The sequence below is a fragment of the Vulpes vulpes genome, chromosome 2, assembly GCF_048418805.1.
Source record: "Vulpes vulpes isolate BD-2025 chromosome 2, VulVul3, whole genome shotgun sequence".
NCBI classification, from domain to species: domain Eukaryota; kingdom Metazoa; phylum Chordata; class Mammalia; order Carnivora; family Canidae; genus Vulpes; species Vulpes vulpes.
In genome coordinates, this window is record NC_132781.1 from 151,610,129 (window position 1) to 151,637,881 (window position 27,753).

The 27,753-nt window shown below is 46.7% G+C and overlaps 1 protein-coding gene, 1 long non-coding RNA gene and 1 other non-coding gene across 7 annotated transcripts; 1 reads left to right on the forward strand and 2 right to left on the reverse strand.

Moving 5' to 3' along the window:
* Nucleotides 1–604: 604 nt before the first annotated feature.
* Nucleotides 605–20,922, reverse strand: RCC1 (regulator of chromosome condensation 1). 5 transcript variants are annotated; one of them, XM_072750578.1, is made up of 11 exons: nucleotides 20,791–20,922; nucleotides 18,428–18,559; nucleotides 9,261–9,342; nucleotides 7,523–7,710; nucleotides 7,164–7,343; nucleotides 5,984–6,080; nucleotides 5,747–5,869; nucleotides 5,099–5,254; nucleotides 4,723–4,842; nucleotides 4,238–4,390; nucleotides 605–3,279 (listed from the first exon to the last, which is right to left on the reverse strand). In XM_072750578.1, exons 3-11 carry the CDS (start codon nucleotides 9,331–9,333, stop codon nucleotides 3,104–3,106), a joined length of 1,266 nt encoding a protein of 421 aa, XP_072606679.1. In that variant the 5' UTR covers nucleotides 9,334–9,342; nucleotides 18,428–18,559; nucleotides 20,791–20,922; the 3' UTR covers nucleotides 605–3,103. The 5 variants fall into 5 exon arrangements, with proteins under 5 accessions (XP_072606679.1, XP_025870189.1, XP_072606678.1 ...); XM_026014404.2 differs by lacking the exons at nucleotides 18,428–18,559; nucleotides 20,791–20,922 and adding exons at nucleotides 8,619–8,666; nucleotides 17,318–17,427; XM_072750577.1 differs by lacking the exons at nucleotides 18,428–18,559; nucleotides 20,791–20,922 and adding exons at nucleotides 8,619–8,666; nucleotides 14,728–14,762.
* LOC140597978 (uncharacterized) lies at nucleotides 17,475–27,682 on the forward strand. The gene is made up of 2 exons (XR_012000089.1): nucleotides 17,475–17,760; nucleotides 27,208–27,682. It is a non-coding gene; the product is annotated as an uncharacterized lncRNA (long non-coding RNA).
* LOC112931836 (small nucleolar RNA SNORA73 family) lies at nucleotides 27,178–27,382 on the reverse strand. Its single transcript, XR_003237378.2, has one exon. It is a non-coding gene; the product is annotated as a small nucleolar RNA SNORA73 family (small nucleolar RNA).
* Nucleotides 27,683–27,753: the final 71 nt, after the last annotated feature.

Below are 27,753 nucleotides of genomic sequence, written 5' to 3' on the forward strand. Positions count from 1 at the left end.
AGAATGTACAATTGTCATAAAGGCATAGGGAGTATTATAGAGTACCATGTGCCTGACACTGTTCTAATATATGCAAAGCACCTACAGAGAGCTTTAAAATGCTCACGTGCAATACAAGGAAAAGGAAGTTCTAGGCTCAGGTAGAGGCTGATGTAGATTCCAGCCTAGTTTGTGCATTTGGTAGGTAGCTTCTTGAACTCAAGTAAGTCACAAATCTCAGGGACTGTTTCCTGAAGGACAAGTCTGACTTTAGAGGGTTGATACAGGATTAAAAGAGCTATTATTGCATGTAAAGTGTTCAGCACAATGCCTAGCCCATTTTACATTCCAATACAGAAAAGCTGTTAAGAACAAGGAATTTTCAACATGCTATACTGTCAAAAGGAAAAACTTTAGTAAATCTAATCGAAATGGGCTTTTTTGGGGGGAATGAGGAGGAGCAGACACACAAGTTTTTCTTTACAAAGAAGGTATTATAATCAAGAGACTAAAAAAAAAAGAAAGAGAGAGAGAGACTTTTAACAAGTTAATTTCCTATCAGTATAGTGCCTGTATCAAAACTAAAACCTCAACGGGGAAAAAAAATCACAGAATACATTTGAAGTTCTTTTACATCATGTTCATTTTTCCTTCCAAGTCACTGACATCCATGAAGAATCCTTCTGGTGATAATAAAAACTTCCTGTTATGTATGGAACAGACCTTCACTGTTACAGCATTGTCCCCTGTTACTTTCTGCAATTACAAAAATGCTCTATGTTTGCATAGCCCAATACCAGAGGCACTAGCCATACAGGACTACTGAGGACTTGAAATGTGGCTAGTGCAACCAAGGAAATTAATTTTAAATTTTTACAAATTTTAAGGGATTCAAATGTAAATAAACACATGTAACTACTGACCACCATTATTGACATGTCAGCTGTATGATTTGGTTGATCAAATGGCTGGGAAAATCTACATTAATACACGCTGTATGGGGCGCCTGGGTGGCTCCATTGGTTAGACATCTGACTTGACTTCAGCTCATCATGATCTCAAGGTTGTGGGATTAAGCCCTGTGTTAGGCTCTGTGCTCAGTGGGGAGTCTGCTTCAGATTCTCTCACTCTCTCTGCCCTTCCCCCACCCCCCCTCTTTCTCTTTAAAATAAGTAAATCAATCCTAAAAAAATGGATCTTGGGATCCCTGGGTGGCGCAGCGGTTTAGTGCCTGCCTTTGGCCCAGGGCGCGATCCTGGAGACCCGGGTTGAATCACACGTCGGGCTCCCGGTGCATGGAGCCTGCTTCTCCCACTGCCTATGTCTCTGCCTCTCTCTCTCTCTGTGTGACTATCATAAATAAATAAAAATTTTTAAAAAATGGATCTTTAAAAAGGGCAGCCCAGGTGGTTCAGCAGTTTAGCACTGCCTTTAGCCCAGGGTCTGATCCTAGAGACTTGGGATCGAGTCCCATTTCAGGCTCCCTGCATGGAGCCTGCTCTCCCTCGGCCTGGGTCTCTGCCTCCCTCATGAATAAATAAATAATTAAAAAATACACATTGTAAGCAGTCTTAAGAGTTATTATGAGGGACGCCTGGGTGGCTCAGCAGTTGAGTGTCTGCCTTTGGCTCAGGGCATGATCCTGCAGTCTCAGGATCAAGTCCCATATCAGGGTCCCTGCATGGAGCCTGCTGCTCCCTCTGCCTCTGTGTTTGTGAATAAATAAAATCTTAAAAAAAGAAGTTATTATGCAGTTAATCTTGTTTAATCAATTACATCAGCTGTTGAAAATGATGTAACAGCAAGCTTAGTATAAGTATTTATAGATATGTACTGTATTCAAATCTTGGTTTGGGTTAGGATATGAAAAGATCCATTCCATGTCTCTTACATTATGCAGCATAATTTTTTTTTAAAAATCCAGTGATTCCTGAAACATAAATACCTAAGCAAAAATCAACTTTTTCTTTTTTGATTTGTATGAAACAGCCACATCAATAGCTGACTGGCACATACCATGACATTGCAACATCACTTAAGTCCTAGCTTTGACCAGGTGCATAGGTATGGTTTTATTCTGCTCTTCCCAACACAGCAGGTGCTCCCTTAAAAAAGCAGGGAGTATGTAAAAAACAAGTGGCCTGTTTTATAAAACTCTAAATTTATTCAAAGTGTTAAAAGATTTCACTCTCCCCTCCAAAATACTTTACATTTTAAAAAAATCAAAACAGTTTTCTATTTTCTCAGCCACTGTACAAGCTGCTGCTTCCCTTCCTGGGCACCAGCCTCTGGCCCTCTGACGCCCTTCCCCTCCCTCCCTTCACTTTCAATATTGCTATAAGTTTGTTTATAAAACTTTCCTTCCCCTTCCCTCCATGTCCTGCCCTGCAGATGTAGCTTCCTTTCCAGACTTCAGGCCCTTGGCTGCAGGTAAGGCAGGTTGGATGGGCAGGATACTCAGGCAATACCTGAAGGGCAGAATGCTTTGTGCTTCTGGGATAAAGGCTGATTGGCTTTTTTCTTGATCAAGTGAAGGATCATTTTTTCATCCCCATGAACATCTGTTGAGGGCCACATATTTGGCTTGGGGTTGCCCATGGCTGGGCAGCCCTGCCCCATCTCAGGTTTCCCCCAGGCATAGGTCCATGACAGCTGGGTCTGACCACCATACCATTTATATGCCTGTGGATTGTGAAGGACAGAGTGGCACATGGCTACAGTAGGGCCTGAAGATCCCCAACTTTTCAGAACGTGGGCACCAAATCCCGAGGGGAGAAATTTTTGGTTTTTGGCAGGCAAAACCAGGGTCAGCCAGGACCATGGGAGGTAGGGATGAGGGAGAAAGGTCTAACCACAGAGCTCTGGGGTGAGCAATGTTCCGGCTGCCGAAACCCCCTCCCCTCTTCCATTCCCTCCCACCTCCCCTTCATCCTGTAGGTTGCAGGATGATTCAGGAAAGGAGGATGGAAAAGAGGAAAAGGATTCTGTTCTGCTGATAGGAAAAAGGCAGGAGATGACAGAGCACTCGGGGCTGGGGGAGGCTTGCTGGAATCTGTAGTTTTCATAGCTTCTCAGTTCCAGGAGAGAGGGTGGGGGGCCGGGAGCCAGGCCCGCAGAGGCTTCATCAGCTCTGTTCCTTGTCCTTGACTAGTAAGACTGTGTGCTGGCCACCACTGGACACAGATAAGACCACACGGTTCTCCAGCTGTTTGCCTGTCATCTCCACTGGGCTCCAGGCATCGTCTTCCTGCCCTGTGCCCAGCTGATAGTTGGTGCCCATGCCCCAGGCATACACACGACCTGCAAGGGAGAGAAATGGGGGCAGCTGTCTCTAGGATCCCTAGCCCCACCTTCCTATATCGTGAGAAGCCTGGAACATGAGGGTAAATTCTGGCTTTGGCCTGTAGTAGCCAAATAATGTCCCTGCCTCTGGGAGTTCAGGGGAGCTGGGAGCCAAGGAGAGGATGGATTAAAAAAACAGCTTTGTCAACCAGAGACCACAGTCCTTACATATTGCCAAAGACTTCTCCCTTCCCCTATGCATGGCATTCAAGGCCCTACATGACTGGCCACTCCCCAAACCCTTACACTAACCTTCCATTCCAAGGACCTCTGAGACCTTTGAGACTGCTCTAGACATTTCTGTGCCTGGGATGAGCTCCATTGCTTATCATAAAGGATTGAGCCTTTAAGGTGTAGTACAAGCTCTACTTCCTCAGGAACTATTCCCACATAATCCCAGGTCAAGCGCTACCATCAGCTCCAGGCTTCTCAAGGTGCCCATGGCTATCCCACTCACCCACTCAGGCTTTGGTGACCACCTAGTTCACACCCTCCTCTCCTGTAGCTGCCAGAACCCTGGTATCTAAGCCTTCTTTCTCCTAATAAAAGTCTAGGTACAACTCCCTTGGAAGGTGGCAATACTAGGCTATAAATCAAGGGGTCACCTTGGTGGAAAATGTAAAGAGAAGCCTGAGTTAGGAGTCTGGAGATCTGGATTTATTGGCTGTCTGGGCCTCAGTGATATGTCTCTCTTTATTATTTTTCTATGCTACAAAACAAATCACCCTCATTAAAATAATCTGTTCACTCATTTTATGTTCATCAAAGCCAGAGCTTCTGACAGTCGAGAGAAAAGCAACGTGCTCTCTGTACCTCAGCTCTATTTGATGATGGACCTCAGAGCCTGATGAGTTCTGGGGGTAAGAACCATGATCCCCAACACCAAACCACACCAAGTGCAGGTAGCCTCACTCACCATCCTTGGTCACAGCATACCCCACGGAGGCCCCACAAGCCACTGAGGAGACAGCAGGGAGCCTGGAGATGAGGGTGGGTATGCTCTTCTCCTCAGCACCCTCCCCAAGGCCCAGCCGCCCATACTCAGCCCGGCCCAGGCTGTACGCTTTTCCTGTGGGAGGGGGGGAGAGATGAAAAGTAGCAGAAGGTACACTCCAGGTAGGCCAGGTTAAGGTTAAGTTCCCGTATCCAAGGGAGCTGGTCCCCACAACCAGGGCGGTGGGAAGCAGGTCTGCAGCATCTCTCCCGGTTTTGGGGGAGGCCTGGGAGAACCTCCCTAGGACCCCAGTGAACTCATGCTTGGAAAAGTGCCAGGACTCTGGGGGATGGGGTGGCCCTCAAGGACCCACATATGGCCCAACCAGTGGAGCAGATCCAGGTTCCAAGGACCATGGTCTCAGGAGTCTGGCCAGGAATACTCCACCCCTGACCCAGAGGTCCCACCTTCTGAATCCATGCAGACTGTATGATGCTGGCCACCAGAGAAGCCCACCCAGGACTTGGTAGAGTTCTTGAAGGATGTCAAGTTTTGGGGTACAAAGCAAGATTCTGTCCCTGGGGTTCCTGGGAGGAAAAGGCCAGGAAAGAGCGGTCAGGGGTGAAGCTGTCCAAGGAGGGGTCCTTCTTCATCCCCTCACACAGTGAGGCTGCTTCCCTCACACAAACACCAAGGTACAGATAGTCTCAATTTACGGATGACAAAACTACAGCTCTGAGGGGTTAGCTCACCCCATCAAGGATGCATGACGAATGAGTGGAGAAGCCAGGACTGGAACCCAAGTCACTCTGGGCTATGCCAGGTGTAGGGCTTGGGACTCACCAAGCTGATGATAGTTGGAGAGGCCAAAACCATATACATGGCCCTCACAGGAGATGGCAAAGGTGAAGTAGGCACCACAGAAGGCATCTTGGAATCTGACATGACCACGGCTTCCTCTGGATTTCAGCATCACACACTTGGGGACCAGGAGTCGTTCTATAGGCAGAAAGGAGGCGAGAGTCAGTGGCAGACACATACAGCTTCTCTCTCTGCCCTGCGTGTTTTTTCCCAAAACTATAGCCCTTGCAGGGAAGCTACGCAGGGATTCTTTTCCCTCTTCCCTATTAAAAAGAGGAAACTGAAGCCAAGAGAGTACAACTGCCTCGCTCAGAATCCCAAAGCCGTAAGAGGTAACATTTACACAGAACTTACCATGTGCCAAACATTCTACGTTAACTTATTTCAGTTCACCACAACCCAATGAAGTAGGTTTAGAGATGAGGAAATATGTCCAGGGTCCCAAAGCCAATAGGTAGTAGAACCAGGATTCAAATCCAGGGTGGTCTGGCTTAGAGTCAGAGTTCTCACCTATCTCCATAGGCCTATCTGATGCAAGCCTAAACACACGTAGAGAATCCCTCCTGCATCTGACCTTCACCAAGGGGTGGCTTGCCAAGTTGCCTGGCCAAAGGGACCTGAGCCACCTACCAAGGCCCTGACGGCCACCACGGTTGGCAAATAATTCAGGCACACGGCCCAGCTGGCCCTGCTCCCCGCAGCCCAAAGTGTAGAGGTCACCATCAACTGTCAGCATCACCAAGTGGTCATTTCCTAAGGGGGAGAGGAAGGCAGAGGATATAAGGCTTGTCTGTAAGGCTCAAGACAAGCCCAGCCCCAGAACAAGTTTCTCCAACTCCTGCCTAGAGTGAGTACCCCCAGACTCACCTGAGGCCACCTTCACTACAGGCACAGTCAGCTGCACTTGCACAGGCACCATGCTCTTCTTCATGGGCTCCAAGAGTCCAATCACACCATTATTGTCCTAGAAAGCAGGACACAGCACTTACAAGCCAGTCCTGGCTGCCCCAAACCAGCCAGATCCAGGCTTGCAGGCAACCACAGAGCTGTCTGGTGAAGGGCATTGGTGCCAGATGGGGATAAAGAGGTGGGCAGGAGCCAGGACAAACAGTGAAATACTTAATGAATGAAATCATATGTGGCTTGTCATTTGCATTAAAATAACAAAGGAATAGGGTAGTGGATGGGAGTAGAGAGGAAACAAGCTTGGCAAAGTTGATGACTGTGAGGTGAGGAGATGGATGTTCAATGTATTTTTCTGATTACTTTTATGTGTTTGAAATTCTCCATAAAAAACTTTAAAAATAGCCCTGATGAGGAAACACCTTTGTTTTTGACATTTCAAAATAAACTAAATACCGAAGTACCACAACAATTTTAATGTTGACTCTACTGTTTTTATTTTTACTTTTTCTACTGTTTAAATTACACTGCCTTCCCTCAGAAATTCTGAGATGTGACAATCCTTCCCATGGACCCCCAAACCCCTGACAGATGTAGAAGAGGGCCTGGGAGGGGAGAGGTTGAAGGCAGGGAGATGGGTGAGAAAACAGGCTGGCTTCCTGGGTAAGCCTCAGCCCAAAGGCATCCTTGACCCACCCACCCCCCCCTTTTTTTTTATAAAGGATTTTTTTAACATACAAGATTTTTTTTTTTTTAATTTTTTATTTATTTATGATAGTCACACAGAGAGAGGGAGGCAGAGACATAGGCAGAGGGAGAAGCAGGCTCCATGCACCGGGAGCCTGACGTGGGACTCGATCCTGGGTCTCCAGGATCGTGCCCTGGGCCAAAGGCAGGCGCCAAACCGCTGCGCCACCCAGGGATCCCGACCCACCCCTTTTCAAGATACACACTTCCTGATACAGATTCAAGGAAACAGCCAATGGTGTGGATGGCTGAAGAGAAGAGACCCGGGTCTGAGCCCAAGCTCTGCCTCTGGGCCGTGATTTCTCTACCATTAAGTACAACAAGGAAGTGGAAATGGATTATCACTGGGGTCTCACTAGTCACTGCACTCCATACAGTCTTCCAGACTTGGTCTTACCCGGAAGGAGCCCCAGAGGAAAACTCGACCATCCTCAGTGAGAGCTGCTGTGTGACTGTCTCCTGCTGACACCTGTACCACTTTCTCTTGCAGTTCCACTTTCCCGGGGACCATCTCTGAGCCCTCCACTGATGTGTCCCGTCCCAGGGCTCCTTCATCGTTGCAGCCGAAGGAGTAGACCTGTGCCCAAGATGCCCCCATTAGTGGAAGGTCTGGCTTCAGTCCATTCTTGTTTAGGCAACTCCCTGCGCAGCTAACCAGCTCCATCTCCACAGAGTAATGTGTGTAGCCCAAAGCTCCTTCCCCAAGACCCCCAATCCTGGGCCCGGTCCAATCCTGTGCCACCCACCCCAACATACCTGGCCACTTTTGCTTAGACACACAGTATGCATGCCCCCAGCCTCAGCTTGCACGATGTCCTCCGGAATGGGCACCAGGGCTGGTTTCTTCCTCTCCATCACATTCTCGCCCAGCCCCAGCTGGCCCACGTCGCCCTGGCCCAGTGTCAGCACGATGCCTGGTTCTGTGCTGTGGGACCTATGGGAGACTGAGGGATGAAGAAGATGGCTCCTGAGTGTGCACGATGACAGGAGGGAGGAGAGGGTCACTGCATGGGCTCTGGAACCACACAGACCTGGGTTCAAGCCCCTGCTCTGCCACAGACCAGTCATAGGATCTTTCTAAGAAGCCTGTCTCCTCATCTATAAAATATGAATAACAAAAATAACTCTGTCACAAAGTTTTTGTGAAAACTAAAAGCTGAGCATGTTATTAATGTGAGGGAAAAGATGGAAACATGAAGACACTCAATATTGTGATATAAATCTTGGTGGGGACGGAAGAGAATAGTGAGGATGCATATAGCTTTCCTGCATGGCTCTAAGTTCTCAGGAGTCACGGTGCCAACAGTGAGGACTCAGGTAACGTCTACCCTTTACTGACTGCCAACTCTATGAATGTTAAATTGCTTCGTAGTCCCCTAAATTATGCTACAAACCTTCCATATTTAGGCTCCTGTTTTACAGGAAAGCAAACAGACTCAGAGGTTAAGTAACCTTCCCAAGGTCACGGAAATTTGCACTGAAGCCAAAGGGAACCTACGTGGGTCAGAGCACTGTCCCTAGCCTCCATCCTCCGGCTGAGACTTAACGCCTAGACATATTCCCACAACCCTTCCGCTCCTATCTGGGAGCAGCCAAGCAGCTGAACAGGGAGGGGCAGGAGCAGGGCAGAAAACCAGCAGATGCGGAAATGTACAAGCCAACCAGGGGACTGCACCGGGCCATCTGCTGGCCAACGGCGGTCGCCGCGGGCCCGGACAGCCAATGGCGTCCAGCTCCTCCCCCGGGGGGCGTGGCCACGGCTGCCAGGGCCGCGACGGCTGCGCAGAGGGTGCCCTGGGCAGGGAGCCACGTGGTCGGGTTTTCTGGTCAGGAGGGCTCAGCCTCTGGGCACCTGGAACACGACGGGAGGCAACGGCCCTCACTGCCTGGTTACGACGGTCTGCAAAAGACAGACACTGTCTGAGTGTGGGTTCACACTCTCCCCTCCCAGATTGGGGGTGGATCTCTCTCCTCCCCGTCTCCCTCCACAGTCCCAGGAAGGGGGGAAACACAGCTACCTCCCTCAAATGTTAGCAAGATATTCTCTCTTTCCTCTTAACAGCCCAGTGAGGTTGGTGCTGTTCTTGCCTCTATTTTATGAATGGGGAAATTCAAGCTCATTGAAATCAAGTCACTTGCCCAAAGCTACACAGCTAGAAAGTGGCAGAGCCTGGACTTGAACCCATTTCTGGAAGTCAATGGTCCTAGCCCTAGAGCATTACTGCCTAGAGCAAAGTCCTAGCTAGGGTCTTGTTTTGGGGGTTGGTTGGTTGTTGTTGTTTTTGCCAGTACTGCTGTGTAGATAAGTCTCTGCTCCTTCATGATTTCCAGAGGGTGGGATTCAGTAAGCTACAAGAGACCCTCCATCTGGGTGGAGTTTCTGGGCTTCCAGGCCCCTCAGCCTCAGATGTCGAGGAGGAAGGAGCCCAATCCTAGATTCTGGGGGCTCCAAGAGGCCCCCTCCATTCGGAAATAAAGGCCAATACCAACTTACCCTTCACCTTCTTGCTTTTGGGGAGAGCATCTTCTGGGGGTGACCTTCTCTTAGCTATACGTTTTGGTGGCATCTTCCTTTCCTGAAAAACCGAGGCAAATATTCCATTTCAGAAATGGCAATCATTTTTCCTGCCCTAACTAGGCAACATTTACCAAAACCCCAAAAAAGATAAGAGGAATTCCAGCAATTCTACTTAGAATTTATCTGAGAAAGCAGCCACTTAACTGACTGAGCCACCAGGTGCCCCAGACATATTTTTTTCTTTGTACCTTTCTATATTATCTAAAGTATCTGACAAATATACATATATTTCTAAGTTATTTATTATTTACTTTAGGTTTATTTATATATTTTTGTAATCTCTACACTCATGGGACTGAGATCATGAGTTGCATGTTCTTCTGACTGAGCCAGCCAGGCACCCTATTTTTTATTTTATTATAAAAAATAAAAATCTTAAAAAATAATAATAATAAAATAAAAATAAAAATAAAAATATTGAAGAACAGTATTAAGTAAAGTACCTTTCATAGTCCCCCCACCCTCCAACCCTGAAATAACCACTAGTAACTTTGGTAAAGACTACTGTTATCAGACCAAAAAAAAAAAGTTATTTTCATTACATAAAACCAAACCAGACCATTTATGCCTTCTGATCCAAAAGTGCCACTCCTGGGAGGAACCTGGCTTTCCTAAACAATCTAGTAAGAAAGAAACACTGTATATACTCACCAGGTGTTAAATAAGGAAGGGGGGAATGACTGATGGGTGAAAGAAAGGTTCTTGGACCTAGCACCATCCAGGATAGCTGAGAGCTTCAGCCTCAAACCCTTCTCTTATTTGGCGGCTGCTGCCCCACAATGGTCTCCCTGTCTTCCTCAAGGCTGCTGAGAACAGAGACATTCTCCCCAGCTCTCTCAATTCCAACCCAGCCCAAATTGTGTCCAAAGCCTTCTTCCTCCACATACCCAGCCCTGGAAATAAATCTTTATAGAGCCCTAGTCTTTAAGGGTATAAAAAGCAGTCATATTGTCTAAGCCTAGTGTTCCCAAAATCTGGACGGTAAACCCTCTGGAATGGACAGCAGGGGCACTTTAGAGCTGTCCTGATAATAGAAGGGGTATAGCCTATGCCAGTGAAGAGTCTCAGGACCAGAATCAGTGCTCAGCTACTTTCTAGATGCTTGACCTTGGGCAAAATTACTTAATCTCTTCATGGTTCAGTTTCTTCCTCAGTAAAACAGGGATAGTAATTTTACCTACATCTTTTTTATGTGGGATTAAATGAGCTAATACTATAAACGTAATAAATTAATATTGGCATTATAACATGTAGAGCCTGCCCCACATAATGCTTGAACAGTTCTAATCTAATGCAACCCACCTCTCTTCCATTTTGTAGCTAAGAGATGAGACTCTACCCAAGATAATAAATGGAATAGGAACTCCAAGAGCCCTTCTCAGGCTCACCTGTGGGCCTAACCATCTCTTTCTTCCACCAGGTCCTAGAGCATCAGCCTCTCCAGCTCCCCTCTGCATGATAACGAACATGAGGCCAATGGCCTCTGCATTTCTGAGCACATTTCTGCTAACTATCCTTAGGGAGAATAAAGGATTGAAGATAAGAAAGTAGCCAGAGGTTTAGAATCCTCCTAGCCTTTGTAGCCTAAGTTTCTACAGGTTGTGACTGCCCAGTTCTGACTCTGATAAAGTGGCATTTCTGAATGTCAGCCAACTGTTTATTCTCTAGGGGTGACTCCTCCTTTCCAACCCGCCTCTTTGAGACCCCCTCTTACCATGCTAAAATGCACATCCTCTGGCATGAGAGGGAACCGGATTTACCTGCCAGAGCTGTGGCTTGTTCACCCTGGCTTTTGTGACCATGGATGGCCAGCAGCCTTGACCTCTCTGAGCTCTATCCTATTTATTTATTTATTTATTTGTTTATTTATTTATTTATTTATAAGAGTATTTATTTATTTGAGAGAGAGTGAGAGCCAGAGAACAGGGGGAGTGGGAGAGGGATTTATTCCACAAATATTTGAGTGGCTATTACTGGTGCTTTGGCTTTGGGCCAGGTATAGCAAGGAAAAAGGAGATTAATCCTCTCCCTGTTCTCATGGAGTTTACATTGTAGCAGGAAAGAAACATTAGGGGTGTGCTGAGTGAAAAATAAGCAAGGTTACATAAGAGATAACCTGGAGGTGAACAACAATGTGAGTGTACTTCACAACACTGAGCTATATGCTTAAAGATGGTTAAAATGGGAAAAAATGGTTAAAATGGTAAATTTTATGCATACTTTACGAAAGAAGAGAAAGAAAGAAAGAAAGAAAGAAAGAAAGAAAGAAAGAAAGAAAGAAAGAAAAAGAAGGAAAAGAGAAAAGAACTTGGGTTAGGGGAAGAGAGTGGTCAGAAGGTGACATTTAAGCTAAGACCTGAAATATGAAAAAACCAGCAGGGCAAGAGCAGGACAAAAGTGGCCTAGTAAATGGTGTGATAAGTTTGGAAACCTGGAGAGGCCAGTGTGGCTGCAGCTGGAGAAGAAAAGGTCAGCTGGCACAAGGTGAGCAGGGGCTGGGTCATGCAAGGCCTTCTAGGGAAAACAGAACAACTTTAAGAAAGTCTTTATCGGATTTACATTCTTAAATGGTTGTTCTGGCTACTGTAAAGAAACCGGAATGGACTGGCAGAGGAGGCTATTGCAGGCATCCAAGTGAGAAATGATGTTGACTTGATCTGGTCGGTCTGTCTGAGGTAACAGAGAAAAAGGAGACAAAACAGATCAACTTAGAAGACAGATTTGATTCACGAATTAGATGTGTAGAGTGAGGGAGAGGGAGGGATCCAGAATGACTTTCTTCATCCTAAAAAAATCCAAGGGATCCCAGGGAGGCCTGCCCAGGTTCCCCCTAAGCGCTTGGCCAAACACAAGGACTCTGAGGCGTTGGCTTAAATGACTTGGAGAATGGAATGGGGTGCCTGGCTGGCTCAGCTGGTGGAGTATGTGACTCTTGATCTTAGGGCTGTGAGTTCGAGCCCTACACTGGGTAGAGAAATTACTTAAAAATAAAATCTTTTTAAAAAAATGACTAAAAGGATGGCAGAGTTCTATATAGTGAGCTGGGACAAGTGGGAGAGGAGAGACTGGAGAGCCCCATTTTACCAGGTGTTTTCATTAAGTCTGAAGTTGCTGGGAGCCAACAAAAAGGGATGTTAAGCATGCAGAGTTGAGTGGGCTAAGGGGTGTAGGATAGAACAGGTACCCCTTATTTCAGGTAGACAGCTTGTATTTTGGCCAAGCTGGCAGCCGGTACACCATGTCCAAAGCCCTGTCCTACCAAAGGCAAATCTCCCGTCGGCTCATTAGAATGACCTGTAGAGGTCAGCTGTGCCAGGGAGGGAGCACATATAGTAGCACGGAAAAGCACTCACAACAAAAAGTTAAGTGAACATAGGGAAGAGGGGCACCTGGGTGGCTCTGTGGTTGAGCACCTGCCTTTGGCTCAGGGTGTGATTCTGGGGTCCTGGGATCGAGTCCCACATCAGGCTCCCCAGAGGGAGCCTGCTTCTCTCTCTGCCTACGTCTCTGCCCCTCTGTGTGTGTCTCTCATGAAAAAATAAATAAAATCTTAAAACACACAAACACACACACACACACACACACACACACACACACACACACGGAAAAGAATTATACCGCATACTGGTGCTGATGCTAGGCTGACCTGTAGGCAAGGCCTGGAGGGGAGACAGAAAAATAAATACGAAGTGGTTGGTATCACAGGGCACTAACAAAAACATGTTACTGTGGGTTGGAACCCAGTGAACATCTCCTTAGTCACCTGTGTTTTGGTTAATTTCGTGGAGCATCTCACTACAAGCTAGGCACATTTATCCTACTTTACAGATGAGGAAGCTGAGGCCCAGAAAGGTAAAGTATCTCATTCAGGACTAGAAAAGGAAGTGAAGGTCTCCACCAAGTTGGTCACACTCCAAAGCTAGTGCCCTTGCCAAATTCTTCCCCGAGCTCCCCATTCTCTCACTTGCCTGAGACCTGTCTCCTATAACCTCTCCCCAGGAAAAGGCAGCCACTTGGCTCTGGTCTTTCTGATCCCCACCCCATGTCATTCCATAAGTCATTCAAGATCTTTCTAAAAGTTGAACCTGAAACAAGCAGCTTCCTTGCTCAGATTCCTCAGTGGCTCCCTTTGCCTGGAAGATAAAGCCCACATCTCTTAGCCTGGTACAAAAGGCCTCCAGAGTCTGGTAATGACATAACTTTTGGCCTCATCCCTTCTCTGTCAAATCCTCCTTTCCCTTCCCACAGAATTTTAGACTGCTTACTGTTCTCTCCATACCGTTTGCATCTCTATCTCTTCCCATCCCTTATCCTACTGAAGAATGTCTACTCAGTCCCAAAGTCACCTCCACTGGTAAATCTTGATCCCTCCCCTCATCCTAAACTAACCATTCTTTCCCAGAGAAACTGGGACAGAGTTTTGGATCTTGACTACTCTAATTTACATGTTTGTCCACCATACCAATCTAATCCTTAAAATATGAGCCATTCTGGTGGCACTGGCCATGCCTAACTTCTCTATGCCAACAACCTTTTACTTCTCACAAGTTGAAGGACTATAACTCTTAATCCAATTGATGGGCCTGAGGCTCATGAAGTAAATTTATCTGCCCAAGTTCATACAGCCATAAGAGTCAGGAACAGAACCCAGGTATATCTGATTGACTTAAAAACCGGCCAAAGGCAGGCTATGATCCAGACAGAGGTGAAGGCAGCCCAGGCAGGGCCTTCCCAATCCTCCATGAGCTTGGCCAAACATGATAACTGAGGGCAGAGGCCAACGAAGTGGATGAGGATAGTGAGACCAGAGAGGAGACACTGGGTCTGAGCGGGTGGGTCATGTGGGTGTGGGAGCCACTGAAAGATGTGAGGAAGGCCAGACCTGAGTTCTCTATGAGCCTCAGAATATTTGCCTCTCAGATGAAGGCCTCTGGATACTGCAGAATGCTGTTGTGGGCAATCCTGGAGGTATGGCAGGAGATGAGGGCACCTTCTAAAAGGTGGAGCACCAGGGGGCACCTGGCTGGCTCACTCAAAAGAGCATGCAACTCCTGATCTCAGGGTGGTGAGTTTGAGCCCCATCGTGGATGTAGAGATTATTATTTTTTAAAGATTTTAAAAATTTATTTATTCATTCATGAGAGACATAGAGAGAGAGAGAGGCAAAGACACAGGGAGAGGGAGAAGCAGGCTCCATGCAGGGAGCCCAATGTGGGACTCAATCCCGGGACTCTAGGACCATGCCCTGGGCCAAAGGCAGGTGCTAAACTGCTGAGCCACCCAGGGACCCCCAAGATGTAGAGATTATTAAAGAAGTGAATAAATAAGCTTAAAATAAATAAGTAAAAAATATAAAAGGTGGAGCCCTGCACCTATTACCCACCTGCAAATCCTCTATTGCACAAATCAGTCCTTTGTACAGTCTTTAAAAAAAAAAAAAAGATTGATTGATTGATTGATTGATTGATTCATGATAGAGAGAGAGAGAGAGAGGCAGAGACACAGGTAGAGGGAGAAGCAGGCCCCATGCAGGGAGCCTGACGTGGGACTCGATCCCAGGACTCCAGGATCGCGCCCTGGGCCAAAGGCAGGTGCTAAACCACTGAGCCACCCAGGGATCCCCCAGTATTCTTCTCTAACTGCTCTGGGTGTGTTTTCTTAACCACACACTAAGTGTCTGGGCTAGGAATAAGTAGCAATCTTTGGCCCACCCCTTACCCCTAACAGACAAACACTGCTTCCATCCTCAGCAGCATACAGTCTGGGAGAAGAGACACAGTCACAAATAAGTAAAAGATATAGAGCGAACTTCCATGAATATCCAACTATAATGCCCTCTGAGTAAGTGTGTTCACCCTAGTTTTACAGATAAGAAAGTCGAGAGGCTCAGGAAAGGTGCCCCAGGCCACAAAGGTGGGATGAGATCCCAGGTCTCCTGACCACTCCTGACCAGGGTCTTAGCATCTATCTCCCTTCCTTCCCTCCCCTCTTCTGGGGAGAGTGAATGAAGGCACACCAGACTAGACAGTCTACCAGGGCCTGGTGCTCCTGTTGTGACCTCCTATGACCTCTCCACAGCCTCTTTTCTGCAAAAAAAGACAGCCCTCTCTCTCTGACCACAGCAGCTGTCCTGGCCACCACCCCACCGCGCCTACATGAGGAGGGCAGACACTTGCCCGACAGTCTCAGAGGCTTAAGAATCTCTTTGTGAGAAGGGTCCCCAGGAGGAAAGGGAGGAGACGGTCTCATGTGTAAACAAACACTTGCTGAGGGCAGCCCTGGTGGCTCAGCGGTTTAGTGCTGCCTTTGGCCCAAGGCCTGATCCTGGGGACCTGGGATCAAGTCCCACATCGGGCTCCCTGCATGGGGCCTGCTTCTCCCTCTGTGTCTCTGCCTCTCTCTCTCTCTCTCTCTCTCTCTCTCACTGCATCTCTCATGAATAAATAAATAAAATCTTAAAAAAAAAAACACTTGCTGAGCTCCAATGTGCCAGGCACAGAGCTGGTATCCTTCACCCCTGGAGTTCCTCACCAGAGGAGCCCCCTAGTACACAGCTATGCCTGGGGGAAAGGGGCCTGAGCTTCCACCAGATGTTAGAACCACTGCTTTATGAAAAATACAGGATATTAATAATTCTCATCACATGCATCTTAGCTTCATTTTACAGATAAGGAAACTAACACCCAGGGAGATTGGGTGGGTGGCCCCGGAGCACCCAACTAGTAAGCTGCAAAGCCCAAGAGTATTCCTGCTCTTGGGATGTCTTTGTAACAAGAGCAAATGAACTGAATTCACCTTTCTAGACTCCATTCTGATGCCCTGCTTGGGTGACACCTGCTCCCCTGCAGTGTTCCTTGGTCTTGCACTCCAGACCTTTCAAGACCCAGCCCTTGCCGTACTGTCCCGTTACTCTTTGTGCGCCAGACTTAAATATCTGTGGAATTCGGGATCCCAACGACTCACCTACACCTTCATGCCTTTGCATGCTCCTGCCTGGACTGCACTAACCCCTTCCCCGCAGTCAGCTGCATAACCCTACTACTGTCCTTTCACCTGGAAAGCCACCCTGACCCTCCTGGGCAGGCCTGGGAGACCCCCCTCCCCAAGAGCCCCCGTACCACTCCGTACACTCAACTTCCGCTAGGGCACCGAAGTCCCACTTGGTCGGAGCACCTCAATTACTAGCAGGTGAACGAATGACTTGCCGGCGGCAGCGCCCGTGGCTCCAGGGGCATACTCGGTGACATACGGGACCGTAACGGAGGCCCCCAAATGGGTGTCCCCGTGGGGGCCGGGGGCTGTGTAAGGGCCACGCGGGGCCCTTCTCACCATTGTTCCCCAGCCCTGGCCACTCAGCACGGAGCAGCCAGCCAGTAAATAATCGGCTGACAGACGAGGGGATGCGAGCCTCCCAGCACACCTCTCCAAGGGCCAGCAGTCCTCGTCCCGGCGCCTGGCGACCCCCGCAGAAGCCCTGCGCCCCCAGGGCACACGCTCTCTCCGGGCAGGATCGCTCCCCTGCTCTGCCAAACGCATCCTACAGACGAACGCCGGACCAAAGCCCTTTCCCGCTCCGGAAGAGCAGCCCCTGCCGGGGCGGCGGGTCCCGGGCCGCGAGGCGCGCGGGTCTGCGCCCCAGGGTCACCGCGGCCGCGCGCTCCCGGCCCGCCGCGCTCGGGCCGTTTGAATCTCCCGCCCGCGCGGCCGCCGCGGGCCGGGCGAGAGGCGCGGCGGCTGGGGGGCCGCGCGGGCCTCGCTGGAGCCGGGCGGGGCCGGGCGGGCGCCAGGGCGCCCCGAGGGGCCGGGGACCCGCGCGCCCGCCCCCGCGCCTTCCTGCCGCCCGGCTTCACGTGGGGCCGGCGCCGCCGACACGAGCGCGCGGGCAGCAGCCCCGGCCCGCCTGGGCTCCGGCAGCGGCCGCCCCGCGAGCCGCCCCCCGCCCCGACCCCCTGCCCGCGACCGGCGCGACCCACCTCGCTGCAGGTCCGCCACAAGCAACTCCTCCGCTCGCCGGCCCCGCCGCCAACTGCCCCAGAGCATGCGCTCTGCGGGCCTCCGGCCCCGACCCCGGGCCAGAAAGGAAAACAAAGAGCCCGGCGGCCCCTGGCGGCCGCCCCGGGAAGTGCAAGTGGCGCGCTCGGGCTGGAGCGCTCTGGACCCGGCTCGCTCCGCCCCCGCCCCGGGACTGTGCGTGTGTATTTCCGAGGCTCCAAGTCCCGACCCGGGGACTGACGACCCGAGACAACTTGAAGCCAGGGTCTGCTTGGGAAGATCTGGTGGGGCAGGGACCGCACGGAGGAGAAAGGTCTTCCCTGCTCTCCAAAGGGTCCCCGTCAGAGAAGATGAGAAATCAGACTGTCAACCACCACGGAGGGGCATCTGGCTCAGCGTGGGGCTTAAAGGAAGGCTTTTCAAGGTAAGTCTAAGCGGGCAGGGCAGCTGGACACGTATCCTTTGCGATGACAGGGAACCGATGAAAACCTGGGGTGGTTGCGGGAAACTGCCAAGGTATGCCCTGGGCAGGGGGTGCCCGGGAGTGAGCGCAGAACGATGGAGGAGGAGGAGAGTCATCACGATGCAGGGCCTCGTGTGTCTAAGGACTACAGCCTCTGTTCCGAGGCAGTGGGGAACTAGGGAAGGGACCCGAGCAAAGGAGTGACCTGAGCAGAGTTTTGTTTTAGAGCAAAATGGAGAATGGAGCGGGGGAGGGGGGGGGACGGGGAAGGGGAGACCAAGAGTGAGGGGAGCAAGAGAAGTTTGGGAGATTAGCTAAGAAAGAAGATGAGGGTGTGGATTGGGGTTGGGTGCTCTCTTGTTAACAGTCTTTCTCCAGGATGGATACAAACAGTTCAGGATGTCAGGTGTTCCCTGAGGTGACCTCCTCTGGCCTTTTGACGGTGTCTGGGGATTTCTGAGGTCAGGGCAGGGACCCCTGCAGAAGGGTATTTTCTCCATTTCATGTTGATTCTGACTCTGAAAGTCATTCAATCATACCTGAACTTTTGATGAATATTTACCAACTGAATTTCTTCTACTATGCAGAGCCCACCCCAAAGTACTCCCCCATCTTCAGGGTCTCTTACCTCTCCAAGTTTACTTCTGCCTCCATCATGGACTCCTCTTTTGGATGATATGCTGTGAAACTTCTCCAAGTTTTAAGCCTGGATCTTTGATCCCTCTGCTGTCTTCTTCCAAGATCTTACTCATTCACATGGCTTAATGTAATTATAAGAATGATTATCACCAATTTTGTAGAATCTTTTACTTTGTTAACTACAGAAACACATCCACTCATGTCCATGAGCTCATTTGTTCCTTACAAAACCTCATGATTGTTGGAAAATGAGAAAAATGAGGTTCATAGAGCTGAGGGAAGTTCTGTAGGGTCAACCAGAACTCTTGTTCTTTTAAATGAGAGGACAGTCCAAATGGCCTGATTCTGACCTCCACCCTAAGTTTCAGCCCCATATCTCTTCCCAGAAGACCCAACACCCAAAATAAATCATGTTTTTATTTTCTCCCCTCCCAGCTTCGTCCTTACAGCCAAGATTAAGGTTCTCTGAGAAGTAAAGATTTAATCCTTAACTTTTTTTCTGGTTCTTCCTCCTTCTCTCCTCTTCATGTTTCTGTTTCTGCCCCTCTGGTCTAAAGCACCACCCTCCTGGCTTCTGCTTCTGGCTCTCATCCCTTCCCCTCCATTTTGTTCCACCTAGATCTCCCCACATTAGTCTCCCTAACTCATGGCTGTGAGAACATGCCCTGCTTAGAAATCTTTAAAGACTAATCTCTAAAGACGGTATTTCTTCACTGCTCTGCTTGGAGCACCAAGTGGCAAATGTCCTATTCTCCCCTTAGCCTCTGCAGTGTACTCTGAAGGTGCCCATATTCATCCTACCTTCTCGCCTTATGTGGGCTGTTTTCCCTAACAAATGCCTTTCTTCCTGCCTTGCTGAGGTCTTGATGAATTTTTTTTTTAAGATTTTATCTATTTATTCATGAGAGACACACACACAGAGAGGCAGAGACAGAGGTAGAGGTAAAAGCAGGCTCCATGCAGGGAGCCCGATGCAGCACTCTGGGACCGTGGGATCATAGCCCAAGCCGAAGGCAGACACTCCACCGCTCAGGCATCCGAAGTTCTTGATAAATCTTAAGGCTCAATTCAGTTCCCATTTCCATGAAGCCTTCCTTGGCTTCACTTTATCTTTTCCTGTTCTGAACCCAAATACTAATTTTAATTTTTTCACATTCTATCATTATTTTATTTATTGAGCACAAACCATAATAGGAATAATTAATTGAATCTGGCCCAGGAGTGTCTCAAATGATAGAAGTGAAAGACATTGAAAGTTATTATAGCTGTATTCCATACGCATAGAAGTTAAGAAGAAACATAGAAGTTAAAAAGACCCAAAGTGAATTTCTTGGCAGTATCTAAGATTGCAAATATACTGGATGCTATTAACAATAGATTCGATATTGTAAAAGCAATGATTAGTAAACTTGAGGGCATAGCAATAGAATCTATCCAAAATGAAACACAGAGAAAGAATTTTTAAAAATTGAAAATACTATCATTGAGCTATTGAATAACTTTAAGTGGCCAAATATACAGGAAAGCAAGGAGGAGCTGGGGACAGAGAATATATGAAGAAATAACAGCTTAAAAATCTGCAAACTACAAACCTAGAGATCTGTGATAGGTAATTTTATATGTCTACTTGGCTAGGCTGTGGTGGCCAGCTGTTTGGTCAAATGCCAGTCTAGAAGTTGCTGTGATGGTATTTTTCAGATATGATAACCTTTAAATCAGTAGACTTTGAGGAAACAGATTACCTCCTGTAATGTGAGTGGGCTTCATCCAATCAGTTGAAGGCCTTAAGGGAAGGCATTCTACCAAGACTGCAGTAGGCTCAAGACTGCACCACCAACTCTTGTGGAAATTTCTAGCCTGCCAAATGCCCTACAGATTTTAGACTTGCCAGCCCCCACAAATACATGTGCCAGTTCTTTAAAATAAATCTATATCTATCTACACACATACCTCCTGTTGGTTCTGTTTCTCTAGAGAACCTTGACCCACACAAAATCCAAGAAGCTCAAGTAACTCCAAGCACAAGAAACAATATACATCAAAATCAAATTGCTTAAGACCAATGATAGAAAATCTTAAAAGGGGTCAGAAAAAAGACATGTTATATACAGAGAAACCAAGGATACAGTGCAACTTGTTAGGTACAGAGGAACAAAGACAAGGATACAATGCAAACAAGATGACAATGGAGCAACATCTTTAAAGTACTCCAGCAAAATTATATCTAATAAGGTAAACCCAGCAAAAACATCCTCAAAAATGAAGGTGAAAAGAAGTTATTTTAATATGTACAAAAGCTGAAAGAAGTCATCATCAGGGGATCCCTGGGTGGCTCAGAAGTTGAGCACCTACCTTCGGTGCAGGGTGTGATCCTGGAGTCCCGGGATCGAGTCCCACATCGAGCTCCCTGCATGGAGCCTTCTTCTCCCTCTACCTATGTCTTTGCCTCTCTCTCTGTGTCTCTCATGAATAAATAAATAAAATCTTAAAAAAAAAAAGAATTAATCACCGGTAGAATCATTGTAAAAGAAATGTTAAGGGAAGACCTTTGGGCAGAAGGAAAATGATACCAGACGAGAATCTAGATCTACACAGAGGAATGAAGAGCACTAGAAAGTACCTTATTTCACCTTCATTTTTTATTTTTTTCTTTCTTAAAACTGTAAGAAGGATAATTACCTCTTTTTTTTTTGAGAATTACCTCTTTAAACAAAAAAAAATGTGGGTTTTATAATATATGTAAAAGTGATACATGTGACAACAATACTAAGACTATGAAGTGATAAACATATGGTTCTTATACTATCCTAAGTGAAGTGATATAGTATCAATTAACATGGACTCTGATAAGTTGAAGATGTATACCATAAACCCTAAAGCAACCACAATAGGGGGATCCCTGGGTGGCTCAGCGGTTTAGCGCCTGCCTTTGGCCCAGGGCGCGATCCTGGAGTCCCGGGATCGAGTCCCACATCAGGCTCCAGGCATGGAGCCTGCTTCTCCCTCCTCCTGTGTCTCTGCCTCTCTCTCTCTCTCTCTACATCTATCATAAATAAATAAATAAATAAATAAATAAATAAATAAATAAAATAAAGCAACCACAATAATAACAAAGTTATAGCTAGTAAGCTAACAAAGAAGGTAATATAGAATCAGAAAAAGATACTAATCTTTTTGGGGGAGCAGTGGGAGAGGGAGAGAAAATCTTAAGCAGGCTCCACACCTGATGCAGGGCTCAATGCAGGGTTCAATCTTGCAACCCTGAGATCTTGACCTGAGCTCAAATCAAGAGTCGGACACTTAACCAACTGAGCCACCCACATGCCCAATACGCATTTTTAAAAAATATATTTATTTGTTTGTTTATTTATTTATTTATTTGAAAGAGAGTGCACAGAACTATGGTGGGGTAGGGGCAAAGGGAAAGGAAGGGAGAGAGAGAATCCCAGGCAAGACTCCCTGCTAAGCAAGGAGCCCAATGCAGGGCTCAATCCCACAACCTTGAGATCACGACTTGAGCTAAAATCAAGAGCCAGACACTGACTGAGCCATTCAGGTGCCCCTGATATTCATTTTTTAAAAGGTAGAATAAGAAGACAAAAGAAACAAAGAACAGATAAGACAAATAGAAAACATAGATCAAGATGATAAGACTCAAACCTAAGTACATTAATCATATAAAATAAGGATCTAAACACTCCAGTTAGGGATCCCTGGGTGGCGCAGTGGTTTGGCGCTTGCCTTTGGCCCAGGGCGCGATTCTGGAGACCCGGGATCGAATCCCACATCAGGCTCCCGGTGCATGGAGCCTGTTTCTCCCTCTGCCTATGTCTCTGCCTCTCTCTCTGTCTCTCTGTGACTATCATAAATAAATAAAAATTAAAAAAAAATAAACACTCCAGTTAAAAGGCAGAGTTTATCATAATAAATTTTAAAAGACCCAGTTATACACGACTTACAAGAAATATAGTTTAAATATAAATACACAAATAAGTTAAGAGCAAAAGGATAGAAAAGACATTCTGATAACAATAGTGAAGAGAAAAAAGGCTGGAGCAGCTATATTAGTAACAAAGTAGATTTCAGGGCGAAGAATATTATTGAAATAAAGGAAGGAATTTCATAAATGATAAAGGAGTCAACTAATCAAAATATACAAGCCTGAACTGGTATGCAACTACTAACAGAGTTTCACAATACGTGAACCAAAAACTGGAAGAACTTCTTGAAGAAATAGACAAATCCACAAATATGGCTGGAGATTTTGATAACCCACTCTTGATAATTGATGGAGTAAGCAGGCAGAAAACCAGCAAAGATATAGTAGGTTTAAAGAACACTCTCAACCAACCAGCTTGACTGATTACATTTATAGAATGTTTCACCTGTCTTCACAGCAAAATACATATTCTTCTTAAGTGCCCATGATACATTTACCAGGAAAGTCCATGTTGTAGGTCACAGAACAAGTCTTGGTAAATTTAAAAGGATTCAAGTCGTATGAAGTATGTTCTTAGACACTGACATTAAAGTAGAAACCAAAAAGAAAAAAAAAAAAGAAAGTAGAAACCAATAACAAAGATCTTTGGAAAACTCCCAAGTATTTAAAAACAAATGCACTTTTAAATAGCCCATAGATAAAAGAAATCAAAAGGGAATTTGAAAGTATTTTGAGCTGAATTAAAATGAAAACACAACATATCAGAAGTTGTGGGATACTGTTAAAGCAATTATTAGGGAAAACTGATAGCACTAAATGCCTATTAAAAAAAAAAGAAAGCTCTCACATCAATGATCTCAACTTCTACCTTAAGAAATGGGGGGTGGGAAACATTATATGGTCTCATTCATTTGGGGAATATAAATAATAGTGAAAGGGAATAGAGGGGAAGGGAGAAGAAATGGGTAGGAAATATCAGAAAGGGAAACAGAACATGGAAGACTCCTAACTCTGGGAAACGAACTAGGGGTGGTGGAAGGGGAGGAGGGTGGGGGGTGGGGGTGACTGGGTGGGGTGGGGGTGACTGGGTGGCAGCCATTGAGGGGGCACTTGACGGGATGAGCACTGGGTGTTATTCTGTATGTTGGAAAATTGAACACCAATAAAAAATAAAATTTATTATTAAAAAAAAGAAATAGGGGTGGGGAGAGGAAAAAAAGAAATGACGGGAAGAGGGGTGTCTGGGTGGCTCAGTCGGTTAAGGTCCAACTCTTGATTTCAGCTCAGGTTGTGATCTCAGGGTTATGAGATTGAGCCCGGAGTGTTGCTCTGTGCTGAGTAGGGAGTCTGCTTGAGAGTCCCTCCCTCTGCCCTACCCCTCCCCACTCATGTGCTCTCTCTCAAATAAATAAATGTTAAGAAAATAAAGAAATGAGGCAGAGTAAACTCCACTTAATCAGAAGAAAACGAGATAGAAGCAGAATCAATGAAATAGAACATAGAAAAAAAGTTTGCCATGTGCCAGGCACGTACAGGTACTGAGCTTATATATATGGTCCCATTTCTTGAGGCCAAGGAAGGGCTCTCACTCTTTCAGGAAACTATGCATTTCTACTTTATTTTCCAGTGTCTAATAAAACTGAGTGCATGGGTTTGTAATTCATTACAACTGAAACTGAGATTTTATGGTGGTTATTATATTAGCTTAATAAAAAAAAAAAGTGGTTTAAACCAGGTAGAAATAGTATTTTTTGAGGCATATGACATAGGTTGAAAATAGGTTCTGTAAGTGCCTGCCACTTACTGGCTATAGGACTTGGGCAAGTTCCTCATATCCTCCAACTGGTTTTCCTCATCTGTAAAATGGGCATAGAGAGTACCTACTTTACAGAGGTACATGGAGTATCAGGTTAAATAATGTACATACGTCACCATGCTGTCTTGTTCAAAGCTAGTAATTTGGTTTTGGGAGTTAGGTCCGAATCCTGGTTCTGCTCCTTACTAGTTAGGTGGTCTTGGGGAAGTTACTAATCCCTTAACTTCTCCTGGAATGATAGGATTCGTCCTGAGATAAACCTGGTTCAGGAATAGATATGTGATGGTAGACTTTATTCATTCAACAGAATTTATTGGACACTGTATCCCAGGTTGTTTGCTTCAAAAGCAATATTTAACAAACTCATTGTGCCTTTATACATTTTAAACTTTTACAATTAACTCATTTAATGCTCATTAAAACCCCAAGGTAGGTACTTTTGCCATCCACATTCTATGGATGAAAAAAAATCAAAGCAGAAGTCACGTGACCTGCGATGGTCATGTGGACAGCAAGTGGTGGTATTAGAATTCAAACGCAGGCAGTCTTCAGACTCCTAGGTTTGGCAACTGATAGGGCTGCCTACATGCAGAAAAAGGCCTGAAGAGGGACACCTGGGTGGCTCAGCCTTCGGTTCAGAACTGGGATTGGGTCCCACATTGGGCTCCTTTTGGGGAGCCTGCTTCTCCCTCTGCCTTTGTCTCTGCCTCTCATAATCTTAAAAAAAATAAAATAAAATAAGAGCCTGTTTGGAAAGAGCCTAGACAGGTAGGTTGCAAACAGGTCTGGCACAAAGGGTGGGGCCTAGAATACCTGCTGACAGGGTTGCTTCAGCTACACTTTGGACATGGAAAGAAAAATGCACTTATGTCCTGCCCAGCAAGTTACTCAGCCTTACTTTGTTAATTTGTACCAAAAACTAAAACCCCTGCCTGGTTAGAAGGGGGTGGGGGGGGGAACCTCTTCAGACATTTGACTGAGCACTTCCCCTCCATAGGCTGCATATGTGGTAGAGGAAAAGATGAGAATTGGACACAGGGTCCAATTCTATACCTGGGGTATAGAGGATCCCTCCCAGCAAACCTGCACGAGTTGATTTGCTCAGAGGCTTTACTTCTTAGCTGTGGGCTTGGGCAATCAGCCAGTTAGACTAGTACCTACATTCATTGTATGTGCCAAACTTAGAATGGTGCCTGACACAGCTTAAGTACTGCATGTGTACTTGTTTTGACAGATCACCTTAGTCATACTCTTTAAAAAAATAAACCCAACAAGCTCTCCTCTCCCGGGTTCTTCATACTACCTTGTTCTATCCAGAGTGAAATTGGCTGGCTAGGCATTCCAGCAGTCTGGGCTAGGGTCCATCACTCAATCTACTTGGAAAAGCTGGGTGGCTCAGTTGAGCCTCTGCCTTTGGCCCAACAAATGATCCCGGAGTCCTGGGATCAAGTCCCACATCAGGCCCTGCGTGGAGCCTACTTCTCTGCCTGTCTCTCCCAAAACAAAACCCAATAGCCCATTTGCCTTTTTCCTGACCCTGAAGGCTTGAACTGGTCACATGGCTGTTAGAAGCCCCCTCCCCACCATGTTCTTTTAGCCCACTCTGGATCTAGACTCTACCTTCTAGATGGTTCCCTGCTAGACTCCATCCTTCAGGACCTCCACTGCCCTGTAACACTGGCAGCCAGCACAAGCCTCACAAGATTTCCATTGTGACTCAGCTTCACATCACAGGCAGGATGACAATTTTCTCAAGCTTAAATTCCACTGGAAACACTAAGCAGTAGATTTTTAACTAGCTTAGGGATTTCAGCATTCTTACCCAATTTTTTATTTGCTTAGGGCAACTTGCCTGCACTCTACTACAAGAAACTGCTAAGGCTTGGTCTAACTCAGATCTCACTCATGTTCGGTGGTCAACTGCAGGTTAATCTTTCAAGAAAGATCCTGTCCTCTAGGGATCCCTGGGTGGCTCAGCGGTTCAGTGCCTGCTTTTGGCCCAGGGCATGATCTGGAGTCCTGGGATCGAGTCCCACATCTGGCTCCCTGCACGGAGCCTGCTTCTCCCTCTGCACCCCCCCCCCGCCTCATGAATAATAAAATCTTAAAGAGAGGTCCTCTAAATGCAACCAGGAGGCTCTTACATACACACTAACTGGTAAGAATCAACATGCTCTCTCCAGTGTAAGAGTAACCAAGTATCAGGAGACCAAAAACACACAAGCTTAAGGCCTTTAATCAATGCAGAACCAACCAAACGTTTACATACAAAAAAAAAAGCCACACAAATATGCAGTCATCTTTATTATAATTCATAAGTACATCATAAACAGACCTGGATCTTTAATAGAAAACCCACTTGAGAATATTGGAAAAAGACATACTTATTTTAGTTTTTTTAAAGACAAGTTTTCTCCTCATAGGCATTCTGGAATCTTCTGGTTTCATGGGTGAAAGGACCATACTGTTTTAATAGACTTGCCCATACTCAGTACTGCTCACATTCCTCAATTTTAGCAGGCATCAGTCCCGATTCTTAAAAGTATGGTTCGTGGCTCTGTGGTTGAGTGTCTGTCTGCATTTGGCTCAGGATGGAATCCCACATGGGGCTCCTTGTGTGGAGTCTGCTTCTCCCTCTGCCTCTGTCTCTCATGAATAAATAAAATCTTTATATAAAGTATGGTTCTAGAGCCATACCTAAGAACTTCCTTTTCTAACCTGCTCCCCACCACCCTGATTTACTGTAAAGGGAAGTTTCAAAAGGGGGTCCAAATATGCCCAAGCCTCCAAACCTCCACGCTTATCTTATAAATAAACGGCATTTATCATTTTACCAACCCTCCCCTGTCAAATAAAGGACACAAAAGATCAACTGCCAGTTAGGTGAAGCTCCTCTTCTTTCCTGAATAGAAAAAAAAAAAAAAAAAAAAGAGGATCAGACTCCTAGTAACGACCACTAAAAATTGTCATTTTAGTTTTCATTAGATGTTTCCTGCATGGTTTGTCTCCTCAGTCATGGTCCACAGGACTCTGAGAAGCTGTAGGAATATGCAGGCGCAGACTCAAGGCCCGGCTTCATCTCCAACGTTGTGGAAAGGGACTGTACGTCACGGGGCAGAGCCCTGAGCTCCCATATGCCACCTGGACAGAGCCCGGGGAGAGTGACCTCCCGGGAGTATCCACGTTGGAATGCCTGATTAAACAGCCTCACTCTCAAAACATTTTCAAGAGATTTCATTTTCCGCATTCCATTCTGCCCAAGTTAATCTGAGGAAAGCTTGTTTAAAACCCAGTTATTGGGATCCCTGGGTGGCGCAGCGGTTTGGCGCCTGCCTTTGGCCCAGGGCGCGATCCTGGAGACCCGGGATCGAATCCCACGTCGGGCTCCCGGTGCATGGAGCCCGCTTCTCCCTCTGCCTGTGTCTCTGCCTCTCTCTGTGACTATCATAAATTAAAATAAATAAATAAATAAAATAAAACCCAGTTATTACTACTGTTTCATGGTTTCTCTACTTTCCTAGGAACATGCGGGTACATATGCTCACTTTCATTTCTGTAT

Coding starts and splice junctions, on each gene's coding strand:
- RCC1 (XM_026014404.2), bottom strand. CDS start 9,333: ATGCCACCAAAACGTATAGCTAAGAGAAGGTCACCCCCAGAAGATGCT. Junction 6,081..7,163: donor TCCTCTGGGGCTCCTTCCGG/GTAAGACCAAGT, acceptor CCTGCTTTCTAG/GACAATAATGGTGTGATTGG. Junction 4,843..5,098: donor CTCCAACTATCATCAGCTTG/GTGAGTCCCAAG, acceptor TTTTCCTCCCAG/GAACCCCAGGGACAGAATCT.